At 40.4% G+C, this 20,010-nt stretch overlaps 1 protein-coding gene across 5 annotated transcripts in view; it reads right to left on the bottom strand.

The window, feature by feature from the left end:
- The window catches only part of Tfg (trafficking from ER to golgi regulator), a 32,123-nt gene extending 12,673 nt beyond the window's left edge, over positions 1-19,450 (bottom strand). For 2 of the 5 annotated variants that reach the window (XM_035444463.1, XM_035444464.1), the window contains exons 1-4: positions 19,324-19,450; positions 14,097-14,325; positions 5,734-5,817; positions 639-785 (exon numbers count right to left, since the gene is read on the bottom strand). In XM_035444463.1, the coding sequence (XP_035300354.1) occupies positions 639-785; positions 5,734-5,817; positions 14,097-14,280 (415 nt within the window). In that variant the 5' untranslated portion in view covers positions 14,281-14,325; positions 19,324-19,450. Of the gene's footprint in view, positions 1-638; positions 786-5,733; positions 5,818-14,096; positions 14,326-17,925; positions 18,861-19,323 lie in introns of those variants that run through there. The other 3 variants (XM_035444462.1, XM_027412492.2, XM_035444461.1) reach the window with 3 other exon arrangements.
- Positions 19,451-20,010: the final 560 nt, after the last annotated feature.

Raw genomic sequence — 20,010 nt, 5'->3', positions numbered from 1 at the left:
CCTTTGCATATTATTAAAAACTGTGTTAAAATATACTTAAAAATACTATTTTAAAGTACTAATCTAAAATTGCTTTGCACCTGAAACTTAGTTTTTACTACATAAAAATCATAAGATCATTTCAATTCCTAAGATTCCTTAGTTATCCCACGACAATTCACGAAATCAAAGGGTTTGAAAACAAACCTAACGCATGGACTTCAGTGTCTGAGACTAAATGTAAAGAAACCATCACAAGAGCACTACTGACTTATGCTATCCCCTGGGCATTAATTTACTACTATTCAGTACTGGGGACTGAATCCAGAGCACCGCACATGTCAGGCAAGTACTCTTCCACCAAGCAACTTCCCCAGTCCTATAGAGCACTTTAAAAATGGGGTTGCAGGCCCTGTTGTCCCATAGCTCTATGATTCAATCCAAGAAGCAGTATAATGCAACTTCACAGTAATCCTAACAAACAGCTATCAGATGCTGACATGTACAGAAAGAAGCAAGGACAAGAATAAAGAAAGATGCAAAGGATGTCATCCTACTCCTACCAAATCATCATCATCACACACACACACCCTCCCTCCCTCTCTCCACAAACATGGTAGAAGAATTCATCAGAATAGAATAAAATAAGCTCAGCTTACCGTTTTCGGGAATACTGGTAGAAGGTCCTGGTTCTCCAGGTGGCTCCAAGCAATCCAATAAGCGATTCACTTTATTCCGAAGTTCTATCAGTTCTCGACGAAGATATTTCACCTGACTTGATTCAAGGGGTCTTGGTTGGCCATTAACTAAAATGGAATCAATAATTTGCTTAAATTTAGGAGATGAAATTAGAGTAAGTATGCCATTAAAATAACACACTAAAGAAAAGTAATCAGAAGAAATAAGTCATTTTACTTTCATTCATTCATTTTAACTTGTCTGTGCATGGGGAGTATGAATGCTGGTGAGTGCTCCCATGGAGGCCAGAAGTTGATGCTGGCTGTTTTCCTCTATGGCTTTTAACCTTACTTCTGGAGACAGGTTTCTCACTAAACTAGCTAGCTAGATTGGCTGACCAGCAAGGCCCGGGGATCTGTCTGTCTTCTTTCTACCCCTGCTGAGTTGATGAGTGTTTGTGGATCAGAACTCAGATCCTCAGGGTTGAATAGCAAGAACCTTACACACTGAGCCATCTCCCTCACCGCTAAAACTATTTTTAGAATGTTAAAATTTAAAAGTATTAAAATATATACCTTTAAAAAGTAACAAAAAACAAGACATGCAGTTGATGTCATTTAAATACATCCCCCCTCCCCTTTGTTTTTCAGACAGTGTGTTACTATGAAATCCTGGCCAGCCTGGAACTTTGTTGCTATGTTGACCAGTCTAGCCTCAAACTCAGAGATCTGTCTGCCTCTGCCTCTCAGGCACTGGAATGAAAGGCCTGTATCACCATACCAGGCCTTTGGGTAACTTTCTTTCTTTCTTTCTTTCTTTCTTTCTTTCTTTCTTTCTTTCTTTCTTTTTTGTAGGAAAAGACAATTGCTTATAGCTTACTTTCTAGAAGCAGAAACACCACCAGTCGTGATACTAGCAAAAATGTTTACTATAAGAACTATAATAATAAAATACACTGATACTGTAGAAAGCTCTAGTTTCATGAAAATTACCAAACTGAAATTCTTTTAACAGAAATAATTTAACTTCCAAATTATATTTTGTACTATGTAATATTCATGAATTAATACAAAACACATTTCTCTATAGGTAAGTAATAAGACAAAATATGACTGACAAATGTTATCCAGCTTGCCTCTATTTGACTTCATTAACACAAACAGGCCAGGCCTTTAGTCCTAGCACTCAGGAAGCAGAGGCAGGCAGGTCTCTGTAAGTTCAAGTACAAAGTGAGTTCCAGGACAGCCATGCTGTTACACAGAGAAACCCTGTCTCGAAAACAAAAGAAAAAGAAACAAATACAGTTGTTCCCAAAAGGCACCTATCAAGCCAGGTGTGGTGATGCATTTGGTTAATCCCAGCAGTTGGACAGGTGGAATCTCTGAGTTCAAGGCCAGCATGGTTTACACAGGAATTGCAGCCAGTCAAGCCTACACATTGAGACCTTGTCTCAATAACAAAGTATCCATTAACAAGTTATGCAGAGCTTATGAATCAACACCATCCTTCAAATCCACTGCTTTTACAGGTACTAGGTAAAGCCACAAGTCAATTACTGAATTATCACCAGGGATTTTTTTTTTTTTAAGAAGGCAACATTATCTAATTTAATTACCCATTCTCTCAAAACTGTGTCACAACTTGGAAAACACAAATGAAATTGTATTGAGTCCTCATTTCTTCATTTTCAAGATCCAGCCTCTTAGCAGTTACTTTCAATTTTGTCTAAAACCAAATCCTATCTGAACTATCAGTTTCTGAGAAAATAAGTGTCCTCCCATGACTATGATTCTGTTGATCTGTAGCCCAGGTTTCCCTGAAGCTAATGGGTGATCCATCCTCCTGCCAGACTCCCGAATCTTAGGGTTATATAACTGTTAATCAAGTTTCTACATAGTATATTCTTTTAAGAACTAACTTTATGTATTGTCTAGTATGTATGAGCATGTATGCTCACACACATACATAGACTTTTTAACCCATTAACTTTCAAACTTTATATAATGATCTTTTAATATATCTTAGACAGACAGTTAATTAATTGAACATTTTTTTTTTTTTTTCAGTTTTAATAAGAATGTGTGCATGGAGGCCAGAAGTTGACTATGCTGTCTTTAACCACTTGCTCTTAAACTTTAGTTTTGGAACAGGGCTTCTAACTGAAAGTGGGGTTCACCCTTTGGGCTAAACTTGCTGGCTAAAGAGTCCCTGAGATCTGTCTCTCTCTACCCATTCAGTGCTGGGGTTACAGGAATATACCACTACTTCTGGCTTTTATGTGGGTGCTGGGAATCCAAATTGGGGTCCCCATACTTATATGGAAAGCACTTTAACAACTGAGCCTTTGACACTGCTTCTAACAGGTATATATGTCAGTTTATATGTATTTTGTATTATTTATTTCTCTGTACCCCTCTTTCTCCTCCTCACCTTTTAAGCATGCCAATGCAGGTACATTTTATTTCCTTTTGTCCCATCTAAGCATTTCCAAACTTTCAATAGTCATTCTTAAAATTTATACACTCTTCAGTAAAAACTCCTAAATAACAAATTTCTTCCCAAACCAGCCCTTAAAATTTTTATTATCATAATTACTTTATATACAATTACTATTCATTATTTCTCTCCCACTAGTTTTCCTATTCTTAGATCTATTTTCTTAAGAACAATGTTCATTTCAAATTGAAGATTATGTGCATGTATCACTCTTTCTGAAGACCAACATTAAAGATTCTAACAATGATCCACTAACTTAGGTAATCTCTTTGAAAATGTTTTCACTTCAACTTTTTACTGGAGTTCAGTAGACTCTAAGTTTTTTTTTCCCCCTTAATCTTAGGAAACATGTGATTTCTATCTACCAGCTTTTATTACTAAATAAAAAGTGTACACAAACTGTAATTGCTTCACCAGTGATTAATATTATTCACTCTGGCCACCTTTATTAAGATAATGACTTTCTCTTATGTATTTTACAGTTTCATATAATACATCTAGTTAGGATTTTTATATTTTCTTCCTCAAGACTTTTCATGTCTTCTGAATTTAAAGTTTCATTTATTTTATATAATCCTGAAAATTTCTTTAGCTATGTTTCAATATATTTACATTCCATTTTACCCTTAAAATTCTTAATATGAAGTATGTTTGATTCTGATCATCTCTTATACTCTAAGTCTGTAGGGTTATTTTGTATGTACATTTCATTATTTCAATTTTATTTTTCATTTCTAAAAAATTACCAAGCTCTTTTTAAAACAAATTATTTTTTCATAGTGTCTTGTTCTTATACTATTATTCCTTCTAAGGTCTTAACAACTTTTGGCACACATTTTGGAGACCATCAATTTTACTAACTGAAATTCCCATCCTGCTACCAGCTATATCCACTGCTTCTTGCTTACATGACCTACATTGTGTATCTTATGGAATGGTTCACAAGCAGTAATCTGTAAGAAACCAGTATGATTTGGATTGATATCCAAACATTTCTGTCTTTCTTTTTCTTTTTTATAGTAATATACAGGCTCTAAAGACTCAAAACTAAACAGATACTTTATCTGAGGACTATGGTAATAAATTCTCAATGTTTGTATTCCCAAACCTCCAAGATGATCTCAGCGTACATGTGATCTTCCCTGTATCAATGGCAAGAGCTGTTTTTTACAATATTCTCTTTTTTGAAAGTAGAGTCTACTGGAAGACTTGGATCTTGAACCTACACTGCCACAGAGACATGAAATAGTAGTTCTTACATACTGCAAAGTAAAACCTTCACCACTGCCAGCAAGAATACTCCAAGTTCCAGCTTTTGATATTCCAATCTCTCTCAGTCTGTCTCTTTCTCTTTGTCTGTTCCCTCTCCAAGTTTCACCTATTTTCCTTTAAGTATTTATTTTATGTATGCGTGTCTGCATGCCTCCTGGTACCCATGCAAAACAAAGGAGGGTGTGGGATCCCTCAGAGGTGCAATTACAGATAAGTGTGAGTTGCCTAACATGAGTGCTAGAATAGACTTCAGGTCTTCTGGAAGAGCAGCAAGATCCCTTAACTGCTGAGCCATCAATCCAGACCCACATCTGTTTTTATTTTGGTATGGTTCTGTTTCCTAGGCAAGCTGAACTGCATGCATACAAACACACGTGCACGCACGCAAACACATCTCTTACAGTTTTTGACCAAGCACATTCTCTGGGAAAGAAGAAAAGGCTCAGGGAAATCTTTCTTATCTCTGGCCAAGAGACACTGTAAAAAGGTATTCTCTATTAATACCTTTAGAAAATTTTTATTAACATTAAAAAAAGACAGAAACAAACAAAAACCCGATTCATATTTGCCTTTCCTAAATGGAAAAACAAATACATAAAATTAAATCAATAGAACATGGTTACATTTCCTAAAACACTAAGATTCAGAATAATACAATTTAAAAAAAAAAAAAACAAAAGAAAAAAAACTAAAAGTACATATTTTAGTTTTTATTTTTCACATAATCACAACTATGCTACTACTTTAACTCCGAAATTGTTTCTATCATACCCAGTAAGTATTCTACTAGGCAACCTATTGGACCTAAAACAAAATAAAATCTAATATTAATTTACCTTACATCTTTCTATGAGCATTATCTTTAGCTTATTTTTTTCTTCAACGCTGAAACTAGAACCTGGGGCCCTGTGAATGCCAGACAAGTACATTACTACTGAGCTATATCTAGGGCCCATCACTGTTAGATTTTACTCCTTGAAAAATAACATCCAAAGTAGCAGACTTATATGCTAAGTCCTAAGAAAGAAAACATATTATAGAGAAAAACAATGCCAAAATTCTGACCTTACAAAATTAAAACTATAGCACTTTTACTAAAGATTCCTAAGTTATAGCTTATTTCAAAAACAAAATAATTTTGTTTTGCCTGGTTTAAACTTCTGCCATTTTTAATACATAAATTCAATGTCTCACCAGGATGCAAATATTTTAAGTATTTTAAAGTATCACTATGTAACTGAGTCATTAAAAGTAAAAAGCTGAAGCAAATAAAAATGAAGTAAATTCGTTATAAAGTATGTCACTCACCAAATAATGTCAGTTTCAGTATTCTACTACACTGAATTGCAAAGGAAAGGTCAGAACTATCAAAAATTGTAATAAGATCTCCATCTGAAATTCAAAAGAAAAATAAATTAGATTTGCAACAGTAGTAAACTAGGTCATATAAAAATTAGGTCATTTAAAAACAAAAATATAAAGTACAGAGCACATTAGAACTACCCATAAGAAATCAAGTATCATCTAAGAAATGATTTTTTAAAAGTAATAAATCAACTTTGCTTACTAATCCTATATTTATCATACACTCATGAGAAAATGTAGCCAAAGTTAAGCAGGTTGTGGTAGTGCACATCTTTAATCCCAGCACTAGGAACCAGGGAGGCCAAGGCAGGTGAGAATCTCTTAGTTGAGGATAGCTTGGTCTACAGAGAGAAACCCTGTCTGGAAAACTAATCATATACCTTAACTTTTAGTCTTAAGAGATATAACAATATCACAAATTACTACATTAGACTGAGAAACCTTTTCATTCTAAAAAAAAACTTAAATAGATTTACCAAGTATGAAAACAAGGATTCTCAGTTCACTACCACCAGCTGAGAGGGAGTTACAGATACAGTAACACAGAGCTGCACAAAGGGTTTTCAGGACCACTTTAGCAAACCAAAGTGAAATCTTTTACATCACTGACCATAATGAAGTTGGTTTTCCTCCAGAAAAGTGTATTCTTATGTAAATACATATAAAATAATGCATGCTGACCCACGAACTCCCCTGGGATCTTAACAATAAAAACACTATCAACCAAATGTTTTCAAAGCACTCACAAAGCTAAGGGTGTGTGTGAGGTGGGGGGAGGTGGGGGTGGGGAGGGGTGCACCAGCCACAAGATTAAGTCAAGGCTGTTTTTAAAACCCTGGGTGAGTAATTTTGTTCAGGGGGACTCTACTAAACCAATTTTAGAACTTGTTAGACATACTTGTTCTGAACAATTATGTCAGAAACCAGGTATAAACTAGGTAGTTTGTAACTGTTTTTAGATCTTTATAAGCAGGCCCATATACAGATACATATAGTGTTCAATTCTCAGGGATTCTGCTCATAAACACATATTAAGGAAAATAACATAAAGATGCAAAAAGGGAGAAACTTTGAGCACTCAGTCTTATTCTTTCCTTGAATCCCGTAACAGAGATGTAATGAGTATCTTTGTCAGAACATTATCTGAATTGCTATCTCATGTAGTGGCCAACACAGACTATGAAATAATGTGAGTAAATTAAACGATTTTTTTTTTTTTTAAACACTACAAGAGGGGCTAGAGAGATGGCTCAGAGGTTAAGAGCACTGACTGCTCTTCCAGAGGTCCTGAGTTCAATTCCCAGCAACCACTTGGTGGCTCACAACCATCCATTATGAGACCTGGTGCCCTCCTCTGGTGTGCAGCAAACCTCAAGGCCATGTCAGTCTTGGACTACCATAGTTAAGACCCTGCCAAAGGAAGAAGAGAAACAGAATAAAGGATACAGAGAGATTCCTGCTTCTGTTTAAGCCAGCTTTCCCATATTTGGTTGCTAAAGAAATCCTTTTTCTTCCAATATACAGTATGAGAATCCCTTTCAACTTTGAACACACACAGGGAAATTCAGGCAGGAAGAGAAAGAAAATATTTGTAAAAATATCATGTGAAAATGTCAGACACTCCCTTCTAATAATAAATTACATATTTAATGAACAAAGGAATTGTATAAACTATACAAACAGTAAATAAAAGAAAGTGACCATTCAAGGTTGGGGGGACAGGGAGATAGTCCATTAAAAAAATGGGCAAAAGAACACCGATAATACCTAGACCTTAAAAATGTTCTTACCAGTCCTGCGGTGGGCACCCAAGCCTCAGGTGAGTCTGGGCACTACTCTGCTCCCCAACATCCCCCATCAACCCCTGCTCGATTCTGCCTGAGCCCACCAGGGCAATAGTGAACCTGCCCAGACCGGGAAGGCCCACCCTGAGTCCAGACACACTCCACCCTTGTCCACCCACCGCTCTCTGCCATCCCGATGCCGCCAGAGGCTGAGCCCTCCGCCTGCCACCAGAGAGAGGGAGAGACCCCACCTGCACTCACTGGAAGACGGGATGGGAAGAAGACAGAGTAAGAACACACTCAACAACAGAAAAACCAATATGACACCACCAGAATCTAGGGACTCCACACCAGCAAGATCTGAAAACCCCAACACAGAGGATGAAGAAGAAATGGACCTCAAAAATTATCTCGGGAAGATGATAGAGAACTTTAAAGAGGAAACAAGAATATCCCTTAAAGAAATAGAAGAAAAAACAAGCAAAAAATTACACGAAATGGAGGAAAAGACAAACCAAAAAATTCAAGAAGTAAACAAATCTCTTAATGAATCTAAAGAAAGCCAAGAAAAAAACAAACAAGTGAAGGAAGCATTGGAAACAGTTCAAAGCATGAAAGTTGAACTAGAAACAATAAAGAAAACACAGAATGAGGGGATGCTGGAAATAGAAAGGCTGGATAAATGATCAGGAACTAAAGATGTGAGTATAACCAATAGAATTCAAGAGTTGGAAGAAAGAATCTCAGTTGTTGAAGAGTTGATAGAGGAGATACAGTAATCAACCAAAGAAAATCTCAAGTCCAACAAATACCTAACACAAAATATGCAATAAATATGGGACACCATGAAAAGGCCGAACCTAATAATAATAGGTATAGCCGGGAATTGGTGGCGCATGCCTTTAATCCCAGCACGCCGGAGGCAGAGGCAGGCGGATCTCTGTGAGTTCCGGATAGGCTCCAAAACTACACACAGAAACCCTGTCTCGGAAAATAAATAAATAAATAAATAAATAAATAAATAAATGGTATAGAAGAAGGTGAAGAAATACAGCTCAAAGGTACAGAAACCATATTCAACAAAATCATAGAAGAAAACTTCCCCAACCTACGGAAGGATATGCCTATGAAAGTACAAGAAGCAAACAGAACACCAAACAGACTCGACCACAAAAATAAGTCCCCCTGACACATAATAATCAAAACACCAAACCTACAAAATAAAGAGAAAATATTAAGAGCAGCAAAGGAAAAAGGCCAAGTAACATATAAAGGCAGACCTATCAAATACAAATCTAGCACTACAGAAAGTTCTGGAAGGAAAACTCAAACCCAATGAAGATAACTACACTCACAAAAATATAGGCAATAGATAATCCAATTCTACTAAACACAAAAAGAAACAGAAGGGCGAAATCCACACACAATGACACCACCAACAATAAATCCAAAACAAAAGAACCAGCAATCAATGGACGTTAATATCCCTCAATGTCAATGGTCTTAACCTGCCCATAAAAAGATACAGGCAAACAGAATGGAAATGAAGACAGAATCCATCCTTCTGCTGTATACAAGAAACATACCTCAACTTCAAAACAGGCATTACCTCAGAGTAAAGTGTTGGGAAAAGATTTTCCAATCAAATGGGCCCAAGAAACAAGCTGGTGTAGCAATCCTAATATCTAACAAATTAGACTTAAAACTAAAATCAGTCAAAAGAGATGAAGGGCATTTCATACTCATCACAGGAAAAGTCCATCAAGATGAAGTCTCAATCCTGAACATCTATGCCCCAAATACGAAGGCACCCACATTTGTAAAAGAAACATTACTAAAGCTCAAACCACACATAAAACCACACACATATATATTAGGAGACTTCAACACCCCGCTTTCACCACTCTAGTGACCACCAGACAGAAGCTTAACCAAGAAACACAGGATCTAACAGAAGTTATGATCCAACTGGGTTTAACAGATATCTATAGAACATTCCATCCAAATACAAAAGAATATACCCTCTTCTCAGTGCCACATGGCACCTTCTCTAAAATTGACCACATAGTTGGCAACAAAGCAAACCTCCACAGTTATAAAAGAATTGAAATAACTCCCTGTATCTTATCAGATCAACATTCTTTAAAGCTAGAATTCAACAGCAATACAAATTGCAGAAAACCTACATATTCGTGGAAATTGAATAACACCCAATCACACCATTCCTGGATTGAGAAAGAAATAAAAAAGAAATTAAAGACTTCCTATAATTAAATGAGAATGTAGACACAACATACCCAAACTTATGGGACACTCTGAAAGCAGGGATAAGAGGAAAGTTCATAGCACTAAGTGCCCACATGAAGAAACTGGAAAAAAGTCACACTAGAGAATTGACAGAACTGAAAGCTTTAGAGCAAAACTCACCATGGAGGAGTAGACGCCAGGAAATAATCAAACTGATGGCTGAAATCAATAAAATAGAAACTAGGAAAACATTACAAACCAATTACTAACCAATGAAACGAAGAGTTGGTTCTTTGAGAAGATCAACAAGATAGACAAACCTCTATCCAAACTAACCAAAAGGCAGAGAGAGAGCATGCTAATTAACAAAATTAGAAATGAAAAGCGGGATATAACAACCGACACTGAGGAAATCCATAGAATCATCAGGTCAGACTTTGAAAACCTGTACTCCACAAAATTTGAAAATCTAAAGGAAATGGACAATTTTCTGGATAGATATCATTTACCAAGAACATATAAGCAGTTTAAATCGACATATAACCCCTAATGAAATAGAAGCAGTCATCAAAAGCCTCCCAACCAAAAAAAGCCCAGGGCCAGATGGTTTCACTGTAGAATTCTACCAGAAATTCAAACAAGAGCTAATACCAGGACTCCTCAAATTGTTCCACACCATAGAAACAGAAGGGACGTTGCCAAACTCTTTTTACGAGGCTACAATCATTTTGATACCTAAGCCACACAAAGATACAACTAAAAAAGAGAACTACAGACCAATATCCCTCATGAAAATGGATGCAAAAGTACTCAACAAAATATTGTCGAATCAAATCCAAGAACACATCAGAAAAATCATCCACTATGATCAAGTACGCTTCATCTCAGGGATGCAAGGATGGTTCAACATACAAAAATCCATCAATGTAATCCACCATATAAACAAACTGAAAAAGAAAAACAACACGATCATCTCCCTAGATGCTGAAAAGCCTTTGACAAAATCCAACATCCCTTCATGATAAAGGTCTTGGAGAGATCAGGAATAACAGGAACATACCTAAACATGATAAAAGCAATATACAGCATACAAACAGCCAACATCAAACTAAATGGAGAGAAACTCAAAGCGATTCCTCTAAAATCAGGAACAAGACAAGGCTATCCACTCTCTCCATATGTCTTCAATATTGTCCTTGAAGTTCTAGCTAGAGCAATAAGACAGCAAAAGGAGATCAAAGGGATACAAATTGGAAAGGAAGAAGTCAAACTTTCACTACTTGCAGATGATATGATAGTCTACATAAGTGACCTGAAAAACTCTACCAGGGAACTCCTACAGCTGATAAACACCTTCAGCAAAGTAGCAGGATACAAAATTAACTCAAAAAAATCAGTGGCCCTACTACATACACATGATAAATCCAATGAGAAAGAAATCAGAGAAACATCACCCTTCACAATATCCACAAGTAACATAAAATATCTTGGGGTAACACTAACCAAAAAAGTGAAAGACCTGTACAGTAAGAACTTTGAGTCTTTAAAGAAAGAAATTAGCTGGGCGTTGGTAACACACACCTTTAGACCCAGCACTTGGGAGGCAGAAGCAGGCAGATCTCTGTGAGTTCAAGGCCAGCCTGGTCTCCAGAGTGAGTGCCAGAATAGGCTCCAAAGCTACACAGAGAAACCCTGTCTCGAAAAACAAAACAAAACAAAACAAAAAACAAAAAAAAAAAAAAAAAAAAAAAAAGAAAAAAAAAAAAAAGAAAGAAATTAAAGAAGATACCAGAAAATGGAAAGATCTCCCATGCTCTTGGATAGGTAGAATCAACATAGTAAAAATGGCAATCTTGCCAAAAGTAATCTACATATTCAACGCAATTCCCATTAAAATACCAGCACGATTCTTCATAGACCTTGAAGGAAAAGTACTCAACTTTATATGGAAAAATTAAAAATCCAGGATAGCCAAAACAACTCTGTACAATAAAGGATTTTCTGGAGGCATCACCATCCTGACTTCAAGCTCTATTATAGAGCCATAGTTCTGAAAATAGCTTGGTATTGGAACAAAAATAGACAGATGAATGGAATCGAACTGAAAACCCTGATATTAACCCACACACCTATGAACACCTTATTTTTGACAAAGATGCTAAATCTATACAGTGGAAGAAAGATAGCATCTTCAACAAATGGTGCTGGTACAACTGGATTCGGACATGCAGAAGATTGCAGATAGACTCATATCTGTCACCATGCACAAAACTTAAGTGCAAATGGGTCAAAGATCTTAACATAAATCCAGCCACACTGAATCTTCTAGAAGAGAAAGTGGGAATTACCCTTGAACAAATTGGCACAGGAGACCGCTTCCTGAACATTACACCAGTAGCACAGACACTGAGGTCTGAAATTAATAAATGGGACCTCCTGAAACTGAGAAGCTTCTGTAAGGCAAAGGACACAGTCAGTAAGACAAAACAACTGCCCACAGAATGGGAAAAGATATTCACCAACCCCACATCTGACAGAGGGCTGATTTTCAAAATATACAATGAACTCAAGAAGCTAGCCACCAAAACACCAAACAAAGAAATTAAAAAGTGGGGTACAGGACTAAATAGAGAATTCTCAACAAAGGAATCTGAAATGGCTGAAGACACTTAAGAAAGTGCTCAAAATCCTTAGCCATCAGAGAAATGCAACTCAAAATAACTTGAGATACCATCTCACACCTGTCAGAATGGCTAAAATCAAAAACACCAATGACAACCTATGCTGGAGAGGATGTGGAGAAAAAGGATCAGTCCTCCATCGCTGGTGGGAGTGCAAACTTGTAAGACCACTTTGGAAATCAGTAGGGTGATTGCTCAGAAAAATGGGAATCAGTCTACCTCAAGATCCAGCAATTCCTCTCTTGGGTATATACCCAAATAATGCATGTCCATACAACAAGGACATATGTTCAACCATTTCATAGCAGCACTGTTTGTAATAGCCAGAACCTGGAAGCAATCTAGATGCCCCTCAACTGAAGAATGGATAGAGAAATGTGGTACATTTATACAATGGAGTACTTACTCAGCAAAAAAAAAAAAAAAAAAAAAAAAAAAAAAATGGAATCTTGAAATTCGCAGGCAAATGGATGGAACTAGAAGAAACCATCCTGAGTGAGGTAACCCATTCACAAAAAGACAAACATGGTATGTACTCACTCATATATGAATTTTAGACATAGAGCAAAGGATTACCAGCCTACAATCACCAAAGAAACTAGGAAACAAGAAGGACTCTAAGGGAAAAATGCATGGACCCCTGAGAATGGGAAGGGGTAGGAACTCCTGAGCTAACTGGGAGCATGAGGGTAGGGGAGAGGGAGCTGCCAGAATGAGAGGAGGAGAGGAGAGGAGAGGAGGAAATGGAGGAGCAGAAATATTGAGTTGGGGGAAGAATAGAGGAGAGCAGGATGAGAGATACCATATTAGAGAGAGCCATTATAGGTTGGAGGAGAGATCTGGCACTAGGGAGATTTCCAGAGACCTACAAGGACGACACGAACTGACAATCTAGGCAATGGTGGAGAGGATATCCTAAATGCCCTTCCCCTATAATGAGACTGATGACTACGTTTTATGCCATCCTAGAGCCCTCATCCAGTGGCTGATGGAAACAGAGGCAGACACCCACAGATATACACTGAACTGAACTCTGGAACCTAGTTGCAGAGAGGGAGGAACAAAGATCAAAGGGTCGGTACTAGGCTGGTGAAACCCACAGAAACAGCTGGCCTGAACAAGGGGGAGCACATCAAACCCAGACTGCTGTCTGGAAGGCCAGCACTGGACTGATCCAGAACACCCCCCCCAACATGGATGTCAATGAGGAGGCCTCTGCACTCTCGGGGGGTCCCTGATAGTGGATTAATATTTTTCCCTGGTGTAAGAAGGGACAGTTTGAGAGCCCATCCCACGTTAAGGGATGCACTCTTGGCCTGGACACATAGGGGAGTGCCTAGGCCCGGCCCAGGATGATGTGGTAGCCTTTGGGGAGCCCCCGTTGAGGGCCTTACCCTGCCTGGGGAGTGGGAGGGTTGATGGGGTGGGGGGTAGGTCAGGGGTAGGGGTGGAAGGGTGGGGGGATGGGAGGGAAAGGGAGAGGGGATTGACATGTGAAACAAGCTTGTTCCTAATTTGAACTAATAAAAACAAATTTACAAAAAAAAAAAAGAAAAGCATCATTTGAAACTCAAGAAAAAAAAAATGTTCTTACCTTCATCCTTATACTTTATTGTAACTTCATCATTACTCAGAAGTTTTCCTCTGAACACTCGCTGCATCATTAGTACTAACTCATCGTAAGTAATATCTTCATTATGAATGGGAATTCGGCGGATATCTTCCCCAAGTTGAGCTTTGATAATAAGCTTCCCACTTAGGTCCAACTGTCCGTTCATGGTGGACTCCAGGATGCTCTATATATACAATTCTAGGAAGAAAAACTGATGAAATAGTTCTGATGATTAAACAATCAAACAAGTTACAAGTAGAAAGCAATAGAACGTTAACCCTGAAGAAAGTACCTAAAGGCCAGGGCGAGTGGTGGTGGCACAGGTGGGAGGCAGAGGAGGTGGATCTCTGTGAGTTCGAGGCCAGCCTTGTCTACAGAGTAAGTTCCAGGACAACTAGAGCTGTTACAGAGAAACCCTATTGGGGGCAGGAGGTGGAGAGGGGGTAGTAAGTGTCTGTCTTGCTAACATATGTTCCAAATACTCTGGGAGCATTTTATTACTAACATAATTTCCATTGTTATGTACAGTATTATTTTATTCATATACTCAACTACCTAACTGACAATACCATCTGTCTAAAAATAAATTCCTGGTTTTTCTACCCCCAAGTTGCTTCTCCTAAAGTTTTTATATCTGTTAGGAGCAACTCTTTTCTTCTAGTAACACAAGACAAAAGAGGCCTTGCAGCTTCCTTTTTTCACACTTAGCATCTAAAGTGGCAGCAAACCTGGTTGCTACCACCACCTTCAAAGTGTTTTGGGAATCCGACCAATTCAGTATCTTCACTATCATCAACTTCAAGTCAACATTTTGTCTGATTTATTTTAAAATGTCTCAAATGATCTGCTTATTTACCTCCATCCACACTCACTGTACATTCAACAAATCATAAGTTTGTTCTTCAATAAAATCTAATGCCCATTTCTTACTTCTCTCCCTTATTCACATGGGCTATTTCCATGTCATCAGTTAAGAGTTTTTCCTAACAATTTAAAATGCCTCATCACTGTTTTCTCAGGTGCTTTAGTTTTCAAGGCACTAAACACTATGAGACATTACTTTTTCATTATACAGAAGTTCCTATTTTGTTTGCTATCTTCCTAGTCTACAAGAGGCCTTGTACATACCAGTTATTCAAACAGACAATGGCTACAAAATTGTCAACTTGTAACTCTAATGTTAACCTGGGAGGAGGCACATATGAATATGAAATAAGAACCTCCTATTTTTCCTAAATAAGATGTCAAGAGTGCCTGACCTCTCCTGAGCCCTACTCCTGCCCAAGGTCCCCATCACCCCAGGATCTCTCTGGGCCTGCAGCGGAGAGTGAACCTGGCTACATAGAGTGGACTCGCCCAGACAGAAAGGACCTCCAGCCCTCTTCCAGATGGAATGGTGGAAGCAGAGGCAGACACCCACAGCTATACACTGAACTGAGCTCTGGAACCTAGTTGCAGAGAGGGAGAAATGAAGATCAAGGGGGTCGGGACCAGGCTGGTGAATCCCACAGAGACCTGAACAAGGGGGACAGCTGTCTAGGAGGCCATCATGGGACTGATCCAGACCCCTGAAAGTGGATGTCAATGAGGAGGTCTCGGCACCCTGTGGGGCCTCTGGTAGTGGATCAGTATTTTTCCCTGGTGTAAGAAGGGACTTTGAGAGCCCATCCCACGTAAAGGGATGCTCTCTGGGCTGGATACATGGGAGAAGGCCTAGGCCTGGACCAGGATGATGTTGTGGAATTTGGGGACCCCCGTGGAGAGCCCTACCCTCCATGGGGAGCGGAGGGGGAGGGGGAAAGGGGGAGAGGGAGAAGGGATTGACATGTGAAATTATAATTTTGTAAAAATTAAATAAAAAAGGAGGGAAAAAATGTCAAGAGTACTTTTTCTAATTTTCTATTTTGGAAACTCAAAGAGAAAGGACAAATAAGTAATATTCTACTGGGCTTTCTAACAAAACTATCCACGATCAAGCTACACAACTCCCTTAACCTGACAACCCACATTACCTCCAACCAGAATGGGTGTGTATAATTAGACTTAAGTCCTTCCTTTACTTTTTTTTTAAGATTTATTTTATTTTTAATTGTGTGCAGGTTTCCCAGGAGGCCAGAGTGTTGGATCACCAGGAGCTGGAGCCATAGGTGATTGTGAGGCCCCTGGTTTGAGTACTGGAAACTGAAATCAGGTCCTCTGCAACAGCACATGCTCCTAAAGGTTGAGCCATCCCACCAGCCATGCATTCTTTATTTTAAAAAGAGGAGAACTAAATGTAGGATCAGGAGTTCAAGGCCACCTCAACTACAAAGCCAGTTCAAGATGAGTCCAGGCTACTGGTGATTCTCTCAAAAGAGAGAAAACAGGGATTAGCATGCATAAAGTTTTGGGTTCAATAAATATCTGGTACCACATAAAATAAAATAAAAAAAAAACTCTAAAAAGTGACAAAAGTAGACACTAATACTAGTTTGCTACAGAATTTCCCTGTCTTGGATTTTATTTTCGTCTTACTACCTTATTTCAGGTTACTCAGTATGTCTTACATCTTTATAATCTTAAATTCTAAACACCAAGTCCTTTAACAATCCAAACTACCACCATAAAGTGCATATTTAGGATCAAATAATGGATTAACATCTTTTTCTCAAGGCCAAGTAATTCCTGAACATGCTTATCTATTGGCACAGAATGTTCGTCCCATCAGCCCTTTCATCTGTTCCAAGTAAATGACCACTGAGAGCCATTTAAGCTGTCCTAAAGCTCCCACTGGCCATTTTGCTTTCAATCTTGAACTTTCAGTACTGGCAGCTTTCTCTTTCCTTCTCTAAATCTTACTGAATTGCCACCATTGAACTTCTCTTGCAGTCATTCTGCTGTGCCTTTTAATTGGAAAAGTCCTCACCCACCAAATCACCAAACTATTCAACTTGGGAAGCTTTTAATCAATCCTAACTTATGTCATGATTATTAACTATAAATCTCCCAATACTCCTCACATAAATACTTCAGTTTTTCCCTCCAACTGTCCCTTAAATGAATATACCCCTTCACCATCCTGTGAGATTACATTTTTACTAGTAACTCTTTAATGAAATGGGGCAGTAAACCCAAAGACAACACTACAAGGTCAAGGTAGAACAAAGCGAACTATGTTCCACAGTTTGGATGCCAGGCTTATCTTAATACAAAGAGCACAGTTTTTATCAGTCTCACAATGGACTTCTCATAAGGACTGTGATGACCTGAAACCTCTATAGAACCAACTCTTCACTTGTTGTCCTCTGCCTTTAAGAAATATTTACAGAACACCTACTATAGTCCAGGTTCTAAAGTACAGTAACTCTAACAGGATTGTAAATAACCCATGCTTTCACTGACAGCTCTAAAGGAAAGATCTTTCAATAAACCTGTATGTATTGCCTTCTATCTATAGGCCATACAAACCAGCAATATATTGAATAAGGACCAGTGCTTAGTTTTAGTAAAACACTATTATATATTCCCTAAAGCACCTAAAACAGTACCTGACATACAAAAGCCACTTGAGGAGCTTTAAGTCCTACACAAAGGCCCAATGAGCAAAGGCACTTGGAGAAGAAAGCTGGAACATATGTCAATTCCAGATGGTTTGGCCACCTTCTTTATGTGGTCAAGGGGGCCACCTCATATCAAGATATACTCCCAGGCAAGACAAAGTCCCAGCACAAATACACTTGGTAATATGCCCTCTGATGGGCATTGAACTCCAACGGATCTAAAAACTAACATTACATATCCTTAACATCTGCTGTTCATGACCCCAACTCACTTCTGGTGTTTCCTATTGACCGTGAGTTCCCTGCAGTCTTTGCAAAAAGCTGTCCCCCACTGGTGTAGTGATCTCAAGTACACACACAAGCTTCAGTTATTTCCTGTACCACGAGAAAAACCTCATCCACACAGGTGTCAACTCCAGTCCAGTTTTTCTCTAACAAGGTAGAGATTAACATGAATTAGTTCCTAGAACTGCTCGTGAGATCCCTACGACATTTTCTGACCTATCTTGTTGCTGTCTTACTACTTCTGAAGTCCAGAAGTAACTCAACCAGGAATGTGCCCTCCATCCGGTAAATTTTCTGATTCCTGGGATAAACTGATGTGCCCAAAGACATAAAGCCTGGCCCCTGCACTAGGAAGTACATTCACCAGTCAAGCCTCAGACTCCTCTTGCTCGCCCAAAACTCACAAGCTTCTATTACACACACCCTCTAAGCAGTTTCCTTAAAAATAAAAAGAAAACGTGATTATTCTAAAACTGCCAAGAGGCCTCAAAATCTGTGTGGCATGCCTGCAGCAAGAATGGTAACCATTTTCACCCGTAGCTATGTGACGTTCTTCAAAGTGTATTTTCTTCACATGAAAAAGGAGTGTAATGGCTAAATCTGCATACTTTGAGATCATTCTTCCTACAGAGCCCAGCGACAAAACTTAACAGAAGTTCCGAATTGTCATCAGTAAAACTGGGCAAGGCCTCAAGGGGACACTAGGCATGACAGTGTAGAACCGACTGGGGCTCCTTTTTGTGTGTGTGTGTGACCCTAATCTATTTATTCCCCTGGGGTCCACGCCCCGCCATCCAAAACAATCTAGAGGTTAGGCAGCAAACACCCCGGCCTCCTCAAGCCCCATCTCTCTTCCTTGAATGATTCACTCGACTCTCTCCACTTGCCAAGCCGTTCTGGAGGGTGAGGCACCAAACGCCCCCGGCCTCCTCAATCCCCTATCTCTAATCCTGTAATTCAAACCCCTTGGGGGTCCCGAGGGACCAGGAACGGGGTATCAGGGGGCCCAAACTCCCGCCAGGCCGGACCGGGCCGGGCGCCCTCCCCTCCCCCTCCCGGCTGCCCCTCCTCCGCCCCCGGGGCCGCTCGCCGGCCTCCCCGGGCCCGCACCCTTCCCACGGTCCCGGCCCCACCCGCCCGGGCCGGGAGGTTCCAGAAGGCCTCCGGCGCTCTCGGGTTCCCCGGCCTCCTCAGAGAGCGGCCGCACGCGGGGCTCCGGCGGCCGTACCGCTTGCCGAGGCGCTGCGTCCGCCGACCCCCCGCGCGTGGCCGCCGCGGGCTCCGCAGTGTCGCAGGGGAGCTTCGGACCCCGCTCGCTCGGCCGCCCGCCCTCCGCCGAGCCTCGCCGAGCAGGGAGGCGCGCAGGCCCGGCCAATCGCACACACCCGACAAGCCTAGCGAGAGCCGCGGTCCCGTACGTGGCAGGTGGGAAGAGCAGGGGCGGGAGCGGAGGGGGGGAAAAAAAAATAGCCACCCCTGGCCTCTCGCCCCGCCTCTGAGCGAACGGGCCAGCCCAGCGCGCATGCGCCGTGTGGGGCGGGCGCGGCGCCGGACGGGCCTTAAAAGACCCGGCTGCGTCGGGTGAGCGGCCCCGCCTCCTCACTGGACGGACGACCGGGTGTAGGAAGTGCGAGCCGAGGCGGGCACGCATGCGCGGGGAGTCAGCAGCACTTCCGGCTTCTCTGACAGTAGGCGTTGCCTCCCCCTCCCCCCGGTGGGCGGGGCGCAGTCCGCAGGGCTGGGCTCGTCCTCCGAGCCTGGTTGGAAATCGGCATCTGTCTAGAAACGGTTTGGCTCTTGTTGTTGATTTGTGGCCGTCGTGGTCGGCGAAGTCAGTCACACCTCGAGGAAACGAGCCCCTTTCCCGCCCGGTTTCTACAAATCCATTCATTCGTTCATTCATTCACGAGTGGGCGCCTACGCTTTGCCAGAAGGAGTGCTAGGGCTGGCGATGAGTCAGTCCGCCAGCTAGGAGGTACCCTGGGAAGGCCACAGCGTTCAGAGGGCACAGCTACGGGTGAAAGGGACAAAGAGTGGAAGTTAAACCCAAGGATTCAACAGGGTCTGGGGGG

The sequence above is a fragment of the Cricetulus griseus genome, chromosome 4 (assembly GCF_003668045.3).
Source record: "Cricetulus griseus strain 17A/GY chromosome 4, alternate assembly CriGri-PICRH-1.0, whole genome shotgun sequence".
Lineage (NCBI taxonomy): Eukaryota > Metazoa > Chordata > Mammalia > Rodentia > Cricetidae > Cricetulus > Cricetulus griseus.
The sequence above is the reverse complement of the archived record's forward strand: the minus strand, read 5'-3'. Positions and strand labels throughout refer to the sequence as shown.